Consider the following 18,202-nt stretch of genomic DNA (forward strand, 5'->3'; position numbering starts at 1 on the left):
GAGAGATTTGGAGGATGACCATTTCAAAATAGATTAAAAAAATCGATTCGAACCCACTACATGTAAATAAACCCCTTTTCAATTTCTGTTAAGCTAGTGTTTAACAAGATGAAATGGGTGAAATCCGGAAGAGGGGGGAGGGTTTGATTTTGACACGTAAAGCGCATGAGAGAGAGAGAGAGAGAGAGAGAGAGAGAGAGAGAGGAAAGCGGATTTTCTTGAGCTAATTAATCAATACCACGAAATTAATCCGCCCGAGAGTGATCAACCTTGAAATCTGTCAGCGAAAATTTTTACGCTTCATTATTTATTCACCGTATGTCCCCCCCCCTTTTCTCTCCAACGATTTTGACCAAACTTTAAGCGACGTTACCTGTCAAATCGTATCAGCTTTTAATTAAAAACGGGTGTAAAAATATCCCATTCTCCACCAAGTTTTTTCACACCGAAGTAAATTTTAAAGTGAAGGTATCAAAATCCATAAGGTATTACTGGTTAGTTGGAAATTTACATGTATGGATTGATAAAACTATCAATGATAAATAAAGTTAAATAATAAAAATTTCAAAATTTAAATATATATACACCGATGTAATGCGGTCGAACATTTTTACAGGGGCTCATAGGAAATACATTACGACCTGGTGGACCAAAAATGAAGCCTGGCGACGCGCCCACCCTGACTCGTCCATACCACATTATCTGGACCGATAGGTCTCAAGACTTCCGTCCCCCGCTGCCACCACAAACATTTGCGCATTTTGTTGGACTTATTAACTTCTGCTGCGCTCCCCCAATTGTAGGGAGCCGCCCTGTTTCAAAAGGGCGTACCATTGTACGGCGAACAATTAAACCTGTAAACCTGTAAACCTGTATGTCGTTTACCCCTGGAAGCTGGCTTCTCTTAAAAATTACCAAAAATATATAACTTACTAGTTTTTAAACATAATATATTTTAAACGTAAAAATCACTTTTTCTTTTTAAATTTGGCAATCAGTTTGAAATTTTTTAAAAGTTGGTTATTTCAAAAATACATAAAAATATTGAGGAATTTCTAAATTACTTGATTACAACTTCGCAGTAATCAAGTTCTGTCTTGATGAACGTAATCTCGGACGAAGGAAACTCTTGGACACCCTTTTTCTTCTCTTTTCTTTTCATATTATACTAAGAAGATACACCAAAGAATATTTGTAACATTTTCCCGCAAGTTTCGTCGTTATTTGAGTTAAGAAAAAAATAAAAAAAAGATGCTTATTGATTTTACAGGTTTTTAAATGACAGTCTTCCGATAAACGATATTACTTCGTTTTTATAAAGAGCAAAATTTAATTTAAAATCATAAAAATGTACGCGAGTTCAAAGTATCATACTTGATGATGGGAAACTTCGACAGCGAAGAGAGTTCATTCAAACTTCAAAAGTAATTAGTTATTTAGGACACCGCTGCAGTCATGTCTTAACTAGCTTGTTTTATATAATATTAGGATAGACGTACGTAATGTGACGTAACTGATATTAATAGCCTATTACACTATACTACCATGTAAGGATAAATTGATTTCTGTGGTTAACGTTATGACGCCGCTAGCTGGCCGGCCAATTAACGGAGAATTAATAGTTATTGCTATATAGCGCTCCCGATATTTCCAAGGCTAAATATAGCTCGATAAATACTGTCGCAAATGGGACCACCATACATTAACCTTTCTTACAGATAATTAACTTAGCTCTAATAAAAAGTTGTTTCAGCATTATATAGCTGCAATATCGATTTTTTTTCGGAAAAAGTAATTAGAAGATGTTAATTAGTTAATTCCAAACTGTTGAGTTTTCGTTTTGTTAATTCCAATTTTCAAACAAATCCAGGTCTAATCAAATTTTAGGTATATTTGCCTATTTGAAGCTAACATTATTGAGGGTTCTAAATAGGTAATTTCACCTTTTTCCAATGGAACACAAAAACCTTTCAGAGTACTTTAGGCAGTCCCATGGAATTCGCTAAAAGTTTTATCTTTTGGTAAGTGCTGCCGAGACACACACGTCATATTGAAATTAAATTTCAATTAAGTTATAAATAGGTTTGACCATTCATCTATCAATAGTCTTATCTGATTCAACCAATGGATTATTTAATGAAACTTTATTTGAGTTTCATTAAATCTCCATTATTCCATATGAAATTCCATATTTGTTCTTTAGTTCTAAAACGTCTTAAGTCCGCGTTGAAACCTACGCGGAGATAAGACCTTTCGGTATTCTTTCTTTAATACGATGACAAAGAGTATTATTACGATATGAAAAATGGCTGGAATTTCTCATCATCAAAGAAGCAATTATTATTATAAAGCCATATCTCGGCGAAATTTAATAAATGGAGTCATATTAAACGTTGCAAAAAGGGATATTTTCTTGTTTGCAAGTCGGTACCCGCCCGTATAATAAAGATAAAGATAAAAGAATGATGCACTCTTTCTATATTAAAAATGACTTTTTCCCCCCTTTTCGACGAAGTCATCCGAGATCAGAGTCTTTTTGCTCTTCCAAAAGTAAGAGATAAGAAAATTTCCGCCAGCGATCCGTCCCTTAGCTTTGAGAAACTATTTTAGGGTACAATTTTATGGCAGTGGATCTCTATTAGATAGGACGCTCATGTGGGGAGTGTCCTTTCCCAAAGAAAGTAGTTCATCAAGAAACGGAGATAGGCCTTTTGTATCAACGAGATAACTTTCAGAAATCTCTTGGCGCACAAAGCTATACAAGCATCCGTGCAGAGAGGTGTGTATCTATCTATGCCCATCCAGAAATTAAAATATACCCATAAGACATTTCGGATTAATCTTTAATTTTTAGATGGAGACAAAGGGCAAATAAGTACCTTGGCAATGTCACCAGGACAGATGGAAAAGACCTAAGCCTCGATGAATATCAGTTAAATGTAGCTAAAACCTAACTTGGATTTCTCGCATTTATATTTGACTGTTCCAAATTAGGCAGCCCTGGTGTTCCAAGTTAGGGAAGGGTGTTCCGTTTTAGGGAAGACTGTTTCAAGTTAGGAAAAAGTGTTCCAAGATAGGGCTACTGACCTTACTTCTAAATATGTATTTCAAAGGAATACATGAGGCATGGAGCGCCACAGTGCCTTACTAAATGAACTATAACCCCTCCATCATTATTTACCCCCTAACTGATGAATGCTTTGATCGTGTACAGCGACAAGTAACCGAAGATAGCGTTATCATATAATAACTACATTATTTTGGTACTGTACGTGTTGCTGAATGCATTAAGAGCTATTTCTAGATTTTTGATTAATTAATACTTTAAAAAAAGGGGTTTTAATTATTTTGCAAGATGAAAAAAGCCGCGGTTTAAAAAAAAACATTAAGCTATACAGAGAGAACTTTAATTAATTGCTTATTTCGCTCATTAGAGTAATATAACTTAATTTTACGCTATCTTTACAAATTGATCCTTTTTTAAGGAAGAAAAAACAAATCTCTAATAATTACTTTGAAACAGAAAAATTATCAGAGCAGCAGTCTTTCAAAATCGATATATTTTTTCTTCTATTGGAGACAGTTGAAAATGAAAAGAAAAAAGAAAGGGCTGATGATTACGAAGCCTCACGCATCGAAGCTAGAAACAATCCCTAGGCTTAAAATTGTCTACTCTATTGATCCAAGATAAAGTATAAGACGAGATAATCGATAAATTCTCATTTCTCACGCCTTCAAATATCCCTTATTTATTTTTGGACTAAAATAACGGTAATGGATATGTTGCATTTATGAAGTATTTGCATCGTTTCATCACCTTAAATACAGCGTGTTTCTGATAAGCCTGATTTGTGTAAAGACATAAAATTTCTCAGTCATTTAAAAGCATAGTAAGTGTCACACTTACGCAACGTTACGATTCTTACAAACTTATGATATGGTATAGCTTAAAGACTATTTTGAAATCTAATACGGTCATATATTATAATATATGACCGAAAGTTTTTAAGTATTAAAAAAACTTTCCATTTGCATATAGGTCTAGCTAGCGAAGTTCAAAAACAATTTGTATCACGAAATTAATGGTTTTTTGACACTTTGGAAGTGTAAGCTTAATGCATCCCTTGGCAAAAGACAGAAAATTGAAAGGGAGGAAGAAAGAAAAAAAGATTCGATCTTTTGCATTTTCCAGTGACAAGGATGATACGTCGTGGAATATAAAAACTCTGGGAACAGATCGCTGGGTATTTTGTATGCCTCATTAAAATCGCATCAAACGAATGGAGAATGTAACGTTTTACCGATGAATCTTCAGTGGAAGAGTAGAAAAAAAAATCAATTTGAAAGTGGAGAGTTTGTAGAAGCTGTCATTTAGAGTAAAGAGTTCATTTTTATTTATATCGTTTAAATTTAGAGTGAAAAAAAGAAAGAATATATCCTAGTCAAGGGTTAACGTTAATTACGAATTGATTTGAGTTTGACTTTTCATATTTGTTCCTATGCTGAATTTATGTCAAAGGTGGTATCAATGTGTTTTTCCATAAAATAATCTTGTTGAAGTGGTAATAAATAAATTTGATAAAATTGAGGCTTTTAGAGTGGGTTATTGTTGTCATATCATGTTAAGCCGTGTTTTAAAAGTTGAAATAACCGGCATTAAAGGGAGGGTGAAAAGGAAAATCATGTAATAAGACCAATCTTTAAAGTGAAAACATCTGAATGATTTTAAAATTCAGATTAGCTTGATATTTCACGTATAAAATTTTTAATTCTCCCTCTAGCCTAGTTTCCACTAATCATTTTAAGCAAAAACGAAAAGTCAAGCAGCATCTTTCTGCAGTAAGGTAAATCCTTTCTCCCTAATTGCAATTATTGTCCATTAGGTACGTGTAATATATCCTTGGCAAAATTGCCAAAACCTCTTACTGCCTACAAGAAGAGTGAGAAAAAAACACACCAACTTACATAGTATAGAGCTCTAAACGCATCTTGCTTTCATTCTCAGTTACCCATAATGGTATCATCCGTTAATTTAATACTATAATATGCTTGGTAAAGTGTGATTAATCGAATAAAATTGTATCTACGTAATTTTCTAAGCCCAAAACAACCAAGAAAGAAAAGGAAAGAAAAAACAAATTGGAAGAAATATTTTTCGTCGGTTCTCTCTCTACGGGGTATTCGCTGGGGCGTGTTAGTAAGCGATTAAGCTATACTTTCCTAAACAGATCCCCCTTAGCTTCCTTTGTTCATGGTTTGGAGATTTTGTTGTTGGCCTTTAAGACTGTTTATATAGGCCGGAGGAAGCAAAAAAAAAATAAAAAAATAATACTAGAGGCATAGGGGAGAAAAAACCTTTTGATAAATGGTTATGGTTTAAAAATGACTGTCTGAACGTCAAGAGGCTGTTGAAAAACAAATGCTTGGGCTCTCATTTTATCCCCAACAATATATGTTATCCATTTTTGAAGGATATATATAGGGCTTTAGTTGATGGACGGTTACCCCACGTGGCCAAAAAATATGCCTAGTGTCCTAAGAAATACTTCTCCACGTTCATAACAATCTCAAAATAAAATCAGTACATTTTTAATAGAGCAAGAAAACACGGAATTCATTGCGACTAAAATATATTCAGTGAGCTTAAGGGAATGTATCTCATTTACTTCGAGTGGCCTAGATATGCCTTACAAATGCAATCTAATAAACTTAAGATTGAAGCAATAGACATTTACATACATTGAAAATGGTAACCAGAACGCTACACTCATAAATTTATACTCATTCTTATCGATGCTTTTTTAAGCCTTGGTAAGATAGTTTTGATTAATATATTATGACTTGAAAAATTAATATCTTGGTCATGCAGTCGTGATATTTTTGTATTTATATCCACTTTGGGGTTAATAATATCAATAAAAGAAGCGAGTGTCACGTATAAGCGTGTACCTGGTTATGGAAATAAACATACTCTTGGCCGATTTGTATTTTTAGAGAGATTAATCGATTATTGTATGGAATATTTAAACGAAGTCGGTTTAAAAGAAAATATTTAACCGCGTGACTCTTAAAATCGAACGAAGTTCACCTTGACAACATTCGAGTGTGTGACTGAGGTTCAAAATTTATCATAAATATTAAGTAGGAGAAGACAACATTTAGGAAAAACCTAGCCAATGTTAACTCTACGGCGCCTGTAGAACTGTTTCACCATGCAATGAATGAATCTTGAATGAATCTTTATTTGCCTTCTTAGTAGATCCCTTTTGAAACAGGGAGGAGCCACTACTGGCTCGCAAGCAATTGGTACATACCTTTTTTTTTTTTTTTTTTTTTTTTTTTTGTAGCATTAGAAAGGTAAGATTTACAAGATTAAATAAAATTAAATATACAATATGAATATATACAATGAAACAATGCATTTTGTATTTTGTTTTACTTCCAACGGAGTGAGAGGGGGCGCAGCACACTAGCAGAATGGGGGAGGAAACTGTTATTGTTTTTTAGGCAATACACTTCTGTGTAAGAGTGAAGCATCCTACCAGGGTAATGTTAACCTACGGGCCCCTGTAGAAGTGTTTTACCCGGCAATACACGTATGTTTTAGGGTGCAGCCAACGTTTATGCGTCATAGGATTAATTAGCATTAATGACTACCCTGTATATCTTATGGAACCAGAGATAAAAACTTTGCTCAACGAAGAACTATAGTTTAAGGTCATTTCGGACCAATTAATTTAATTTTAAGTCTAAGTTAAACCCATTTATATTATATTTATTTTTGTATTCATAATCGGTACTTGGCGCTGAACGCATTTTTGGGGGTTGAATGTATATATATTTATACGGTTGATCGATAAGGACCGTTCAGGGTTCCGATCTTGTTTAACCAAAAAAAAAGCTGCTCCTCGAGATTCAGAACCGATATGCCACGAATGCACTAGATATACGTTTAATATCGAGTTCAAACGGGGTCAAACGACAAGAATGCGGGGCTCCCAAAACAAATGGTTATAATCCGATTTGGGGGCACCTTTTTTTCAACCTTCCTTTCTTTCCCTTGTCAAATAAAATGCTATTACCGTCTCAATTACCGCCGCAGTTTCTAACCCCTGTGGACCCCAAAAAATGTTTTTCTTTCTCATTTAAGATATCATAACGCGGCCCGTATACCCCTTTATATGACCTAGAATTTGCTGACTAAGGTAAATGGAGATTGGCGTATTTGATAAAGAAATTTGACTTCATTTGGGACCAAAAACTATATTCAGTGCTTATTAAATTACGTAAGGTTTTTATTTTTCTATTAGAGACCTGGATATACAGGGTGTTTCTGATAAGTCTGCCATAAATTATCTATGACATTTTGCCGTCCAGGTCACTGATTTGGGTATTTAAGGGAGAATTAATATCGTGGAGCTAAAACAGATAATTTAAATTTCCAATATAATTTAATTGAGGCGAAGAAACAAAACTCTTAAACTTCAATAACAAAGTTGTTACGGAGATTTGCAGAAACTTTAAAATAATATTTTTGAACAGGTAATCCGATTACTATGATTTTAGATTTTTCGAATTTTAATCCTTTGATCTTTCATAATTTTCAGAATTAAAAGCTTCCATTGTAAAATATTAAATACCTTCTAATAAAATAATTTTAACTATATACAGGGTGTAACTGATAAGTCTGTCATAACTTAAGAGGATGTTCTTTGGGCGAAAACACTCAAAACACAACTATTAAACAATGGCCCGGACGGCAAAATGGAGATAAAAGTTACATTTTCCACTCAAAATTTATTTCCCAAAGAACATCCCCCCTAATTTATGGCACACTTATCAGAAACACCCTGTATACAATTAAAGGCGGTCCTTTCTTTGTAAAATCTTAAGTAATTTTCCCTTAATTCTTAAATAGAGCTTATGGTAAGTTTATAAAACTTCATCATTAAATTAAGTTCAGAGCCGAGTAAAACTTTTCCTTCGTGTAGCTAATCCATCATTTTACGTTGTAGATAAAGAGTGTGCACTAGACAAGGAATGCGTTATGGGTTACATATATATACTGCGATATCTTACCACTAACGTGTCCGCAAAAACCTTTTACTTAAAAAGAAAAATCATTAAGTCAATAATATATCTCAAGATACGTGAAACAAAACTTCCTTATCAAATTCCACGGTAATATTCATTCATTTTTTGGAGCCTTCAAAATTAGCTTTTGACGACGTTTTAGCGTGTCAGATTTAATATTTTTAAAGTCGAAAAGATAAACTCAAGAATGATTGGTTCTTACTATATAGCTAAGGTACCCGGGGTTGGCCCACGTGGTGTATTAAGGGAGTAGAAACAGAGAAGAATTTCCTGTCTCTAAGTAGCCTTCGGGTTCACGTGTATGAAACATATACATTTTTTTAAATTACCTAATCTATCTTGCAACCTTAAAATTCAGCATAATCCTTGTCTAATATTATTAATTTAACTCGTAATATTAATAAGCTCTAGAGATAATGAAAGGGGCGTGTCATCTCGCAAGTACCGCCTACGTCTTTAAAGCCTCGAATATTCAAAAGCTTCGTTGTTGCCCCCCCCCCCTTTTCTCCATCCACTCTTTCATTCTTAGCCGCGGATAATATTAATGGGACGAAATTTATTCTCATTTTTGAGAAATCTTTCACGGCGTTGTAAACTCGCGAAACTCTAGTAGAAACTTTTCGGATCTTTAAACTGTATCAAAAGAGTAGCCATTCATTAATAAAAGAATCAATTTCAGTTTCATCATAGCTGTATTCCGCAGCTTCCAAGCGGAAAATAATGGCTAGGGTCAAACCATTAATTTCGCCAAAATCCATTAAGCCTTTGGTAATATTGTAATCCCGCGCGTCTCGTCATTTGTTCCAAGGCTAAACTTCGCGGTATAACCCCGAACGATACGTAACGTTTACCGAATTTTCAAATAACCTATAGGACTAATTAAAATTACTAATCACGTTTTATGTCTAGAATTATAATTAATGTTATTGATAATGATCCTAAATAAGTTTCCACGATCCCACGTCGTGGAGTCAGTGGTTAAAATAGTTTTGCGCATGACATTTGATTAGCTATGGTCTGTAATTTGGATCAGGGTCAACAAAAAAACATATTTATGCTTATTAGCAATGAGCCAATAAGCAAGCGCGTAACTCGAAATTAGTCATAAAAATTTCATTTTCGACTCAAAATCACCCAATGAATATTGCCTTAATTCAGGCCAGACCTATCAGTAACACCCTGTATACTTACGTTAAAGGGAAAGTATCATTTAATTCAATTGAGGTATACTATTCCTTTAAATTGAATTATAATAATATTATCAGATTTTTTTTCAGTGGCCAATCCAATATTTGCAAAGAATCTTTCTTTGATGGAATTACTTTTAATCCCAAAATAGAATCGTACTACCTACAAGAATCCGAAGTTAATTAAGTCAAAACGCAAATGCTGGGTTCCTCGCTCGACCTCTTGTAAAAACTTTTACGTTAAAAATTCCAATTAAAACGAAACGAATTGAACCCTCGACTCTGTTGTAATAAGGAGCCGGATGTCCAATGTCGAGCATGTTCGAAACCGGATGGTCCAAGAATTTAATTATCAAGAATTTACGCTTAACGGAATTGTACGAGGCCATAATTAGAAATTCTAAAATCCAACGCGGAGTAATTCCAACGTGTATGAAAATTTCAACGCTCGCTTCCGCTAAGGCAAAACCATAATTAGAAATTTTTGGTGGTACCCTTAGTCTTGGAAAATTAAGCGGTATGTCAACAGGGGAGGTACACGTCTGCCCCTACAGATTACAACGACATTATGGATCTATAATACTCTAGAGGGACCCGCATTACAATTACACGAGAGATATCGTCGCAATGAAGATTATTCACTTAAAAACTTGCCTAAATATAATATTGAATAAAAAGAAAAATATCAAGTCCTTCTTGTGAAGTTGGGAAATGCCAGAGACAGTTGTCAAACGATACAATCTTTTCTCTGATTGCTTGGTTAGTTGGTTCATGTAGAGGTTGAAAGATGAGTGGTTTGTTTCTTACTTTATCTAATTTAACTCACCTACAGTATTATTAGAACATCACGAACCACTTTCACCAAAAGAGAATTCCCAAGACTTTTAATTAGAAATGACTTCTAGTCTTGAGCAAGGCTTAAGCAATAGCTCTACAGGCCTAGCATAGTTTTACATCTCTCGTAGCAGCCATCACTGGAACTTAACTATAGGCACATCGATCGGATTCAAATTTCCCTCCTAACTATAACTCATAAGGACTTATTAGCGAGAACCTTTTCCAACGAATATTCAATTAGAATTCATCTATAATAAATTCCTCGCCTCCTGTTTGCGTTTATGGTTTTAGCATCGCGTAAAAAATGAGCTCCTTAAATTAAACACGGTGGGAGTGGCGAAAAGGACCCGAATTATTTGCTCTGTTCAAGAGGTAATCAATTGGAAGTTAAGAGCTTGGCTTTCAAAAATTATACGCTTCCATTTTTCTACTTAAAAAATTGATTTTTAAAAAATTATTAGGTAGCTTACATTTATTGAAAAACAATTTTCTATCTTGAACGTATAACCGCCCACTATTTAATGCGAATATAATGATCCTACCGTTGCAAAAACTAAAGATATTTATGAATAAATTTGCATAGATCTTGTTTACAAGAAGAATAAAAAATAACTCAAATTTGCTTTATAGTTTTATCCAATGAAACCATTTCAAATCATCGTTAAGGTTAAGTTTTTAGCGGGGTAATTTTTTTCAATAGAGTGGTACTGAAAGGGGAGGGGCTAACTGGACGTGACGTCAATATTGATGGTCTAAATTGTATGGTATGAACTGACGACTTCCAATATGGTTGCCAAATACGAGGTAAGAGATAGGAGTGCGTGACACCACGAGAAAGTTCGTAATAGCAGACTATATTGCAGTTTGAGCATTTACAATACCTTGAATTGTTTTGGCTCTATGATTAAAATACAAAACTTGACAGAAAAGCTGTGGTAAAAGCAAGGTTGTTGTCACCGCGTGTTGCAATTCGTTTGGTTTGGCAATACCTGTACAGAACCTTTTGATTTCTTCCAAATATGGTTGTGTTGAAATCAAGGTATACGGGGAATTCGTGAAAACAAGGTAGGTATGAGTAACAGCACCTGTAACTTGGAAATTCCAATGTCAACGCATCTATATACGTACAGTATAGATAGAGAGTTATATTCTGCATAACACTACTACGCGGGGATTAGTTTAGACGGCAGATTGGGTCTTCCTTTCTTCTTAGTATTAACTTATACAACGTAGTACGTTTCATTATATACTGTAAGTATTTACAAATCTCGAAACAACCATAAATTAACCACTTGGTGATTTTAAAATTAAAAATATTATATAATATTTTAATTATCAGGTTAAGAATGAATCCTTCTTGTTCGCAAATTTTCATGATTTTCGTCGTTTTCGCTCTTGGTAAGTGATTAATATCATTTATATTATTAAATACATTAATAGTTAACAAATTATAACTATATATACCCTTTCTTAGTTCGTTTTTTATTAATTAATACTTAATTAAGATTTAAAGTATTAACGTATTATAATTTTCTAGGAACTGAAATAGTTAGGGCTGATTATGGATGTCCTTTGTACGAGTTGCAATGTTACGAGCATTGCACATCCATTGGAGTAAGGGGAGGAGGTTTATGTCAAGGACCCGAAAACATTTTTCTATTCTGGCTCCATTATCAGTGTATTTGTATGGATGAAGAGAATATTGATAGTCAGAATGGGTTAAGTGGATCTTCCACTGGGTCAACTGGGACCACTGGAGTCACTGGGTCCACTGGGACAACTGGATCAACTAGATCCACAGTGTCTACTGGATCGCAGAACAATCAAAATTAATTTCATACAATGTACTCGTAATACCAACAGTTTTAAAATTAGATTAAAATATGGCATAAAAATCATCACCTGTTATGATTATTTGAATTTATGACATACTGTTATATCAAACCAACTACAGACATAGCCCGGGCAATTTTTGGGCTACTTTTATTTGAGCCCGGGCAATTTTTGGGCAATTTTTTATTTGAGCCCGGGCAATTTTTGGTCAATTTTTTATTTGAGCCCGGGCAATTTTTGGTCAACTTTTTATTTGAGCCCGGGCAATTTTTGGTCAACTTTTTATTTGAGCCCGGGCAATTTTTGGTCAATTTTTTATTTGAGCCCGGGCAATTTTTGGTCAATTTTTTATTTGAGCCCGGGCTATTTTTGGGCAATTTTTTATTTGAGCCCGGGCTATTTTTGGGCAATTTTTTATTTGAGCCCGGGCAATTTTTGGTCAACTTTTTATTTGAGCCCGGGCAATTTTTGGTCAACTTTTTATTTGAGCCCGGGCAATTTTTGGTCAATTTTTTATTTGAGCCCGGGCAATTTTTGGTCAATTTTTTATTTGAGCCCGGGCTATTTTTGGGCAATTTTTTATTTGAGCCCGGGCTATTTTTGGGCAATTTTTTATTTGAGCCCGGGCAATTTTTGGGCAATTTTTTATTTGAGCCCGGGAAATTTTTGGGCAATTTTTTATTTGAGCCCGGGAAATTTTTGGGGGGCCGCCAATTCAATGTCTATGAAACCAACACCAATGTATCTATGGAAGTTAGTGGTCAAGGCTTAACTTAGAATGGAATGGACCTCAAGGCCAAGAGGCTTATGGGTACAAAAAATGGTAAAGTAAACAAATAAAGGGTTATAGTTCAATCGTTCTTCCCGCTTCCTGGCACATGAATGTTTTAATATATAAGACTGAAGATGCCCAAAATTCCGAGAGTGGAAAATTCTTGAGCAGTTTCCAAAACTTATCTTCGTTGATTTACGTTAAGGATTTCCTCTGGAAATGCATAAAATTCACAACCGTATCTGTCTCGTAAAACTTTATATCTGACCATAAACTAGAGACCCGATACCGGAGATAGAAAGCCAATATGATCCCTATGTGGATTTTCTCTCTCCCTCTCTCTCCCTCTCCGTAGCCTTTACTTTCAGTCCCATAGCATTACCCTACAGGTAGACTTGTACATCTACCTACTGGGGTTTTTTACCCCAAAGCTGTACGCGTCGACAGAAATATATCAGACCGAAGTTGTCAAATTATCTAACGTTACATCAGGCCCTAAAATTATTTAAAAACCTTTTGAATACTTCGTTATAATCTACATTTAGCCTAAATGTTTTAGAGTCTACAAACAATGGATGGATACTGGACAAAGAGCCGTATGTTTTTATTTTTCTTTTAAAAAAATATATTGTTTTTCTATACCGGTCTATGGAAAACACTTTGGAAATTCTTTTACCGATATAATACCGACATTTTTTATGGAGGTTTCATCTAAAATACACCAAAAACTTTTATATTTTAAAGAAATAAATTAAAAGTCTGGGACGAAGGGCTTAACAAATATTGCGAATTTTTTAAATCTTATTTTCCGAAAGTAAATTATAAATATGTTCCCACAATTGAAATTAAGAATTTATTGGCGAAAAAAAAAAAGAATAATTATTTTTTAAAATAATAAATATTTTATAATCATGACTTTGAAACTGAAAATTTTGAACTTTTTAATATCTGGACTTCAGTCATTCCATTTTGTTTCCTTATCTAAAGACTTTCTACTAGTCTTCGTCCTTCAGTGTACTGCTCCCTTAGAATTAATAAGTACCTACTTATACAACTTAATTGTAATTAACAGTAATTTTCTTAACCCTTATTGTCAATAATTCAAATCTCGATTTATATTAGAGTTAGCTCTCCCAAAATAGAAATCGGCTTATTAGTAGAAGGGAGGGACAGTGGGCGGGGGTCATCGGAAAACAGGGGGGTCGGCAGAGTTGATTAAAAGTCTTTACCAATTCGTTTTATTAGTTCTCTCGATGAGGTAATTTTGCGTGGACGAAGGGATGGACGGACGCAGTGTGGGCAAAGCGCCACTACGATGGTTGGTTTTTATCCGGTGCCTCTCTTTCGACAGGCGTTAGACCGATAAAACGTGGTGTGATAAGGGTATTAGCAGTCGTTACCGGGGACAGAGAACTTTTACTTTTCCCCTGTCCCCTTTGGCTGGACTCGGAAAACCCGCAGAACTCGCTATCGGACGTGTTTGACTTTATGGAATTTGTTGTTTTAACGAGCCATAAAGATAACAAGCGCCTATTAAAATTTATGAGATAAAAATGTAATCTCCCTGCTACGCCACGCGGAAAACCTTTCCCCACATAGACTAATTCGATTAAAGACTAGGGAATAAGATCGCCCAACCTTAGCTATAAGAAGGTGTTTTAAAAATAACAGCATTGTGAAAGGCAGCGTTTAACATTGCCAGTAACTTGACGAAAAAGGTTCATACAGTGATGCCGACGGTATACTGTGATATATATATTTATAAAATAATAGAAGTCGATCAATTGAAGTATACTCATTTTCACTTATCGAGTAGTACTTCTGATTCTAGGCGCTAATTCGAGTGTTTACTACACGTAATTAATTTCTGATACGGTGTCAATTCTCGCTGCCCATTTATTTAATTCTATGATCGATAAAACTTCGATGCTAAGCAAACCTTTTTTTAGGGATAAATATGGAAAAGCAAGACAGATATCGGCTTTTAAATGAGTCCTTGAAACTGACGAATTTTATGTTTGTTTTAAAAAGTTTGAACTATACGTGCCTGCGTCTAATAGCTATCCATAAAAATGAAACTTTTCACTGCTAATATTTAAAGTACATTATGAAACTTTTAAATTAGGGTAATTTTAAAGTTTAGTCAAGCTACAAGAATAATAAAATTTAAGATTTACTATAGGAAATTTTAGGAAATATGTCCAAAATAAATTCCGATTTTTATGAATTATCGGTGGTAATTTTTGTCTGATAAAAATACAGCATATAATATATATTAGCCGGAATAATAACATTAGATTAGATTTTTCAAATTTGCCGTCATCTTGAAAAATGGCGGCCAGAAATGTAAAAAAAAAAAACCTTTATGGAATAAAGTTGATTGCGCGTTTCCACCGATTTAAATCATATTTAGTACACTGGTTCCTTTTATAAGCTTTGCCCTATAACAATAACATAATTAGGAATTCAATTATTGTTAGAAAATTCTATAAATAACTTTCAAAAAATATCACTTTTTCTTTTTAAATGAATTTATTTGAGTTTTAAATTCAATATCCGGGAAGGTATATAAAGCTCTCTTACGCAATGATTGTAAAGAAATTCTATTAAGTTGATTTTAAAAGAGCTTTTCGAGAAAATGAGATTCGAAATTTACTCAAAAAAAGGAAACTAGATTAAAGAAAAATCAATAGTAGTTATTTAAAGGAATTTTATTTCGTGGAAGATACCCTTTGACATTTATTTTTAAAAAATTTTTAAATCTTTTTTTACGATTTGAAAAAAAAAACTTTCATTTTGAAATTGAAAACTTTAAAATTTAAAATTTAAGGATTAGATCCAAATGGTATTGGAGTAAAATTTCAATTACTCGCGAGAAAGTTCCAACTCATGAAATAAAAGATATATAAGTTCTTTCCCAACATGGAGGGGATTCCCACGTCACCTCCCAACTGTATAATTTCCCGCCAAAACCTATTTCACAGACTGTAATGAAGAAGCGTGTACACGCGGGTAAATTGAGAAAATATATCAACGCCTAATCGTCTTTAATTTCATAGTAACGTGCAAAACGACGCACGACAAGCCTTTGTCCAACAAAGACAGTGAGTGTCTGGTTTGTTACACGCGAAACACACACAAAAGTTTCAGTTTGACCCCCCTGGCTCAACCCCGACAACGGTATAACAGTGCACTGTATACTTTGTTCAAATAAGAACGCCTTTCACGCTCCCTACTCTAATAATGGTGACAAAATCGAATCGAAAAAATCGACCCAGAAAATAAATTATAGAACGTGCTCCGTGTATTGTACAATCAGAAGCTCATAACACTTGAAGTAAAACATTCTGATATCGGCAGTTATACCAGGAATTAATACCTTTACTACTTGGAATGGCCATGGCGCCATATACCCTATGGTAAGAAGTGTAGGATAAAAGTAGGTCTGTGTTAAAGCTCATTGAAACAGAAGGCCCAGCATTACGTATTTTCTCGGCTTCAGACTGGTCAAAAAAACACTTAAATTTTCAGAAAGACTTAGATGCGACATACCCATTTTTTGCCGTTCCCACAGTGTTGCCAGACCATTGATGAGGTCAGAGATTGCAAAGAGAAAGGCTAGCAGTTCAATTTGAATCAGTACTTGACCAACTTGACTCACAGACAACACTGAGCTGAAGTTTAAGCAGAAATAAGGCGGTGGAAAACCTTTCTATAGCTATTTTAGTGAAAACCTATCTATTGACCTTTTTTCAATTTAGGGGCTTCTGGTGTCTTTGAAAAGGACGCCAAGTGAGCGTGTCCCTTTTATATTTACACGATATTAATTATTTAAGTGAAATGGAAAACGATCTCTTTACTAATTCATAAAAAGAGATCCATTTTATTTTATTTCTTTTTTTTTTCGGTCTCGCTTTTCGCCATATTCGAGATTCGTTTTCAAAACAAATATGTTTAGGTGATTTCGTGCTAGTCTGACTGGCTATTTTTTAAACGAGTTATTGATTTCTGTTCCCCCACTTGGGTTATTTGTTTGTACAAAAATATTTTATTATAGTGCCTGGGGGGGGGATGAAAAGGTGTAATTATATTTTAGGTTTTAGGATTATTAAATAATTTATATTCGGACAGAAAAAAGAGAGATACCTAACCGTATTTAGGGTACATATGCCTAATTTTTTGTGGTCCTGATTTAGGCATAGTAAGGTTTTGAAAGTGGTCAAGAAATTAGAAGCACTCATTTCGTTCTTCTTGAAGTACAACTTTTGCAACTCTTTTTTCTGGCTCTAACCCTTTAAATTCAAACTAACCATAAATGAATTAACGTGCTAAAATTATTCTAGGCCTACAGCAAATAATTCGTCTTTTACAGTAGACCTATTTTTTATTTATTATTAAACCAACCAGCACGGTGCGTTTTTTACTCAAAAAATAACATTTTTAAAAATATGTACTACTAGGCCTAACTTTAAGTCCTTTCTGCAAAATGAAAAATAAATGAATTAAACGAAAACACGTAAAACATTCAAGCCTCGGAAAAATATTTCAAATAAAACCTCTTGAAATATAAATGATATGAAAAAGTACACGCAGAGTTTATATATAAAAAAAATCATCCAACAAATGGAAACTAGATTTTGAGTTTTAAACAAGTAACAACATCAGTAAACTATCTTAATGCTCGGTTTTTCAGTGGGAAAAAATGAGAAATTTCAGAGAGAATTTTGCAGGGAACATCAAGTCTTTGTAATTGGAACACTTATATCAGCAGGGGCATCATCATTAACGAAACAGAAGAAATGTACTTCCGTCTTAGAGAAATTAACTAAGGATGAAGTACACACCCATTAAAACGCAAAATTTCACCTATGGCTAGCTATAGAGTTAACACCGAATAAAGGTCTTTTTCAGTTAAATATTTAACTTTACATAAAAAGAGCTCAAGTACTTACTCATCTGATAATATTCCTGTAGTTTATTTCACCAATCTTTATTGTTAATGTAAGTCCCGAATCGTCTTTAACAAAAATGCCGAGTAAAATTTAGGGAAATGAAAAAAAAAAACTGAACTCCCTTTGCAAGCAAGAGTGGAAATATCGTATACTTGTAATTCTCTCGAACCGGATTGTACATTTTTCCCAATATGGAAATTCAAACGACGTTACCGGAGCTAAAGAATTTACTTTAGTAAAGGTACCGACTACCGGCCCTAGTATATTGGCGAAGGCAAAAATTACCATAAATACGCACCCAGAAGATTAGCATTGGAAATACCCTCAGATTAAATTGTATTTTTAAGGTTTAGGGTAATCAAGCAGAAGGAAAAACTCAAAATGATCCGCTTTTTTAATGTAACAAGATCGCTTCGGATAATACAAGTACATACTAGGGAATTATTTAAATTCATCCCATCATTTTCTACATCAGCTTTCAAGTTTCGCGAAAACGATAGTACTTTCCCTTTCGAGTTGAAACTAGG

At 34.1% G+C, this 18,202-nt stretch overlaps 1 protein-coding gene across 2 annotated transcripts; it reads left to right on the forward strand.

Moving 5' to 3' along the window:
- The first annotated feature begins 11,069 nt into the window (after positions 1–11,069).
- Positions 11,070–12,035, forward strand: LOC149650697 (uncharacterized). 2 transcript variants are annotated; one of them, XM_089847067.1, is made up of 3 exons: positions 11,070–11,350; positions 11,458–11,516; positions 11,656–12,035. In XM_089847067.1, exons 2-3 carry the CDS (start codon positions 11,465–11,467, stop codon positions 11,949–11,951), a joined length of 348 nt encoding a protein of 115 aa, XP_089703193.1. In that variant the 5' UTR covers positions 11,070–11,350; positions 11,458–11,464; the 3' UTR covers positions 11,952–12,035. The 2 variants fall into 2 exon arrangements, with proteins under 2 accessions (XP_089703193.1, XP_089703192.1); XM_089847066.1 differs by having other exon boundaries at positions 11,074–11,369; positions 11,656–12,034.
- The last annotated feature ends 6,167 nt before the right edge of the window (positions 12,036–18,202 follow it).

The sequence above is a fragment of the Phalangium opilio genome, unplaced genomic scaffold (genome assembly GCF_054372755.1).
Source record: "Phalangium opilio isolate 3A_F unplaced genomic scaffold, DU_Popi_V2 ptg000082l_1, whole genome shotgun sequence".
Lineage (NCBI taxonomy): Eukaryota > Metazoa > Arthropoda > Arachnida > Opiliones > Phalangiidae > Phalangium > Phalangium opilio.

What these genes read in the sequence shown, in the direction of transcription:
- LOC149650697 (XM_089847067.1), top strand. Translation starts at nt 11,465, where the DNA reads ATGAATCCTTCTTGTTCGCAAATTTTCATGATTTTCGTCGTTTTCGCT. An exon ending in TTTCGTCGTTTTCGCTCTTG is followed by an intron (nt 11,517 to 11,655) that starts GTAAGTGATTAA and finishes ATAATTTTCTAG; the next exon opens with GAACTGAAATAGTTAGGGCT.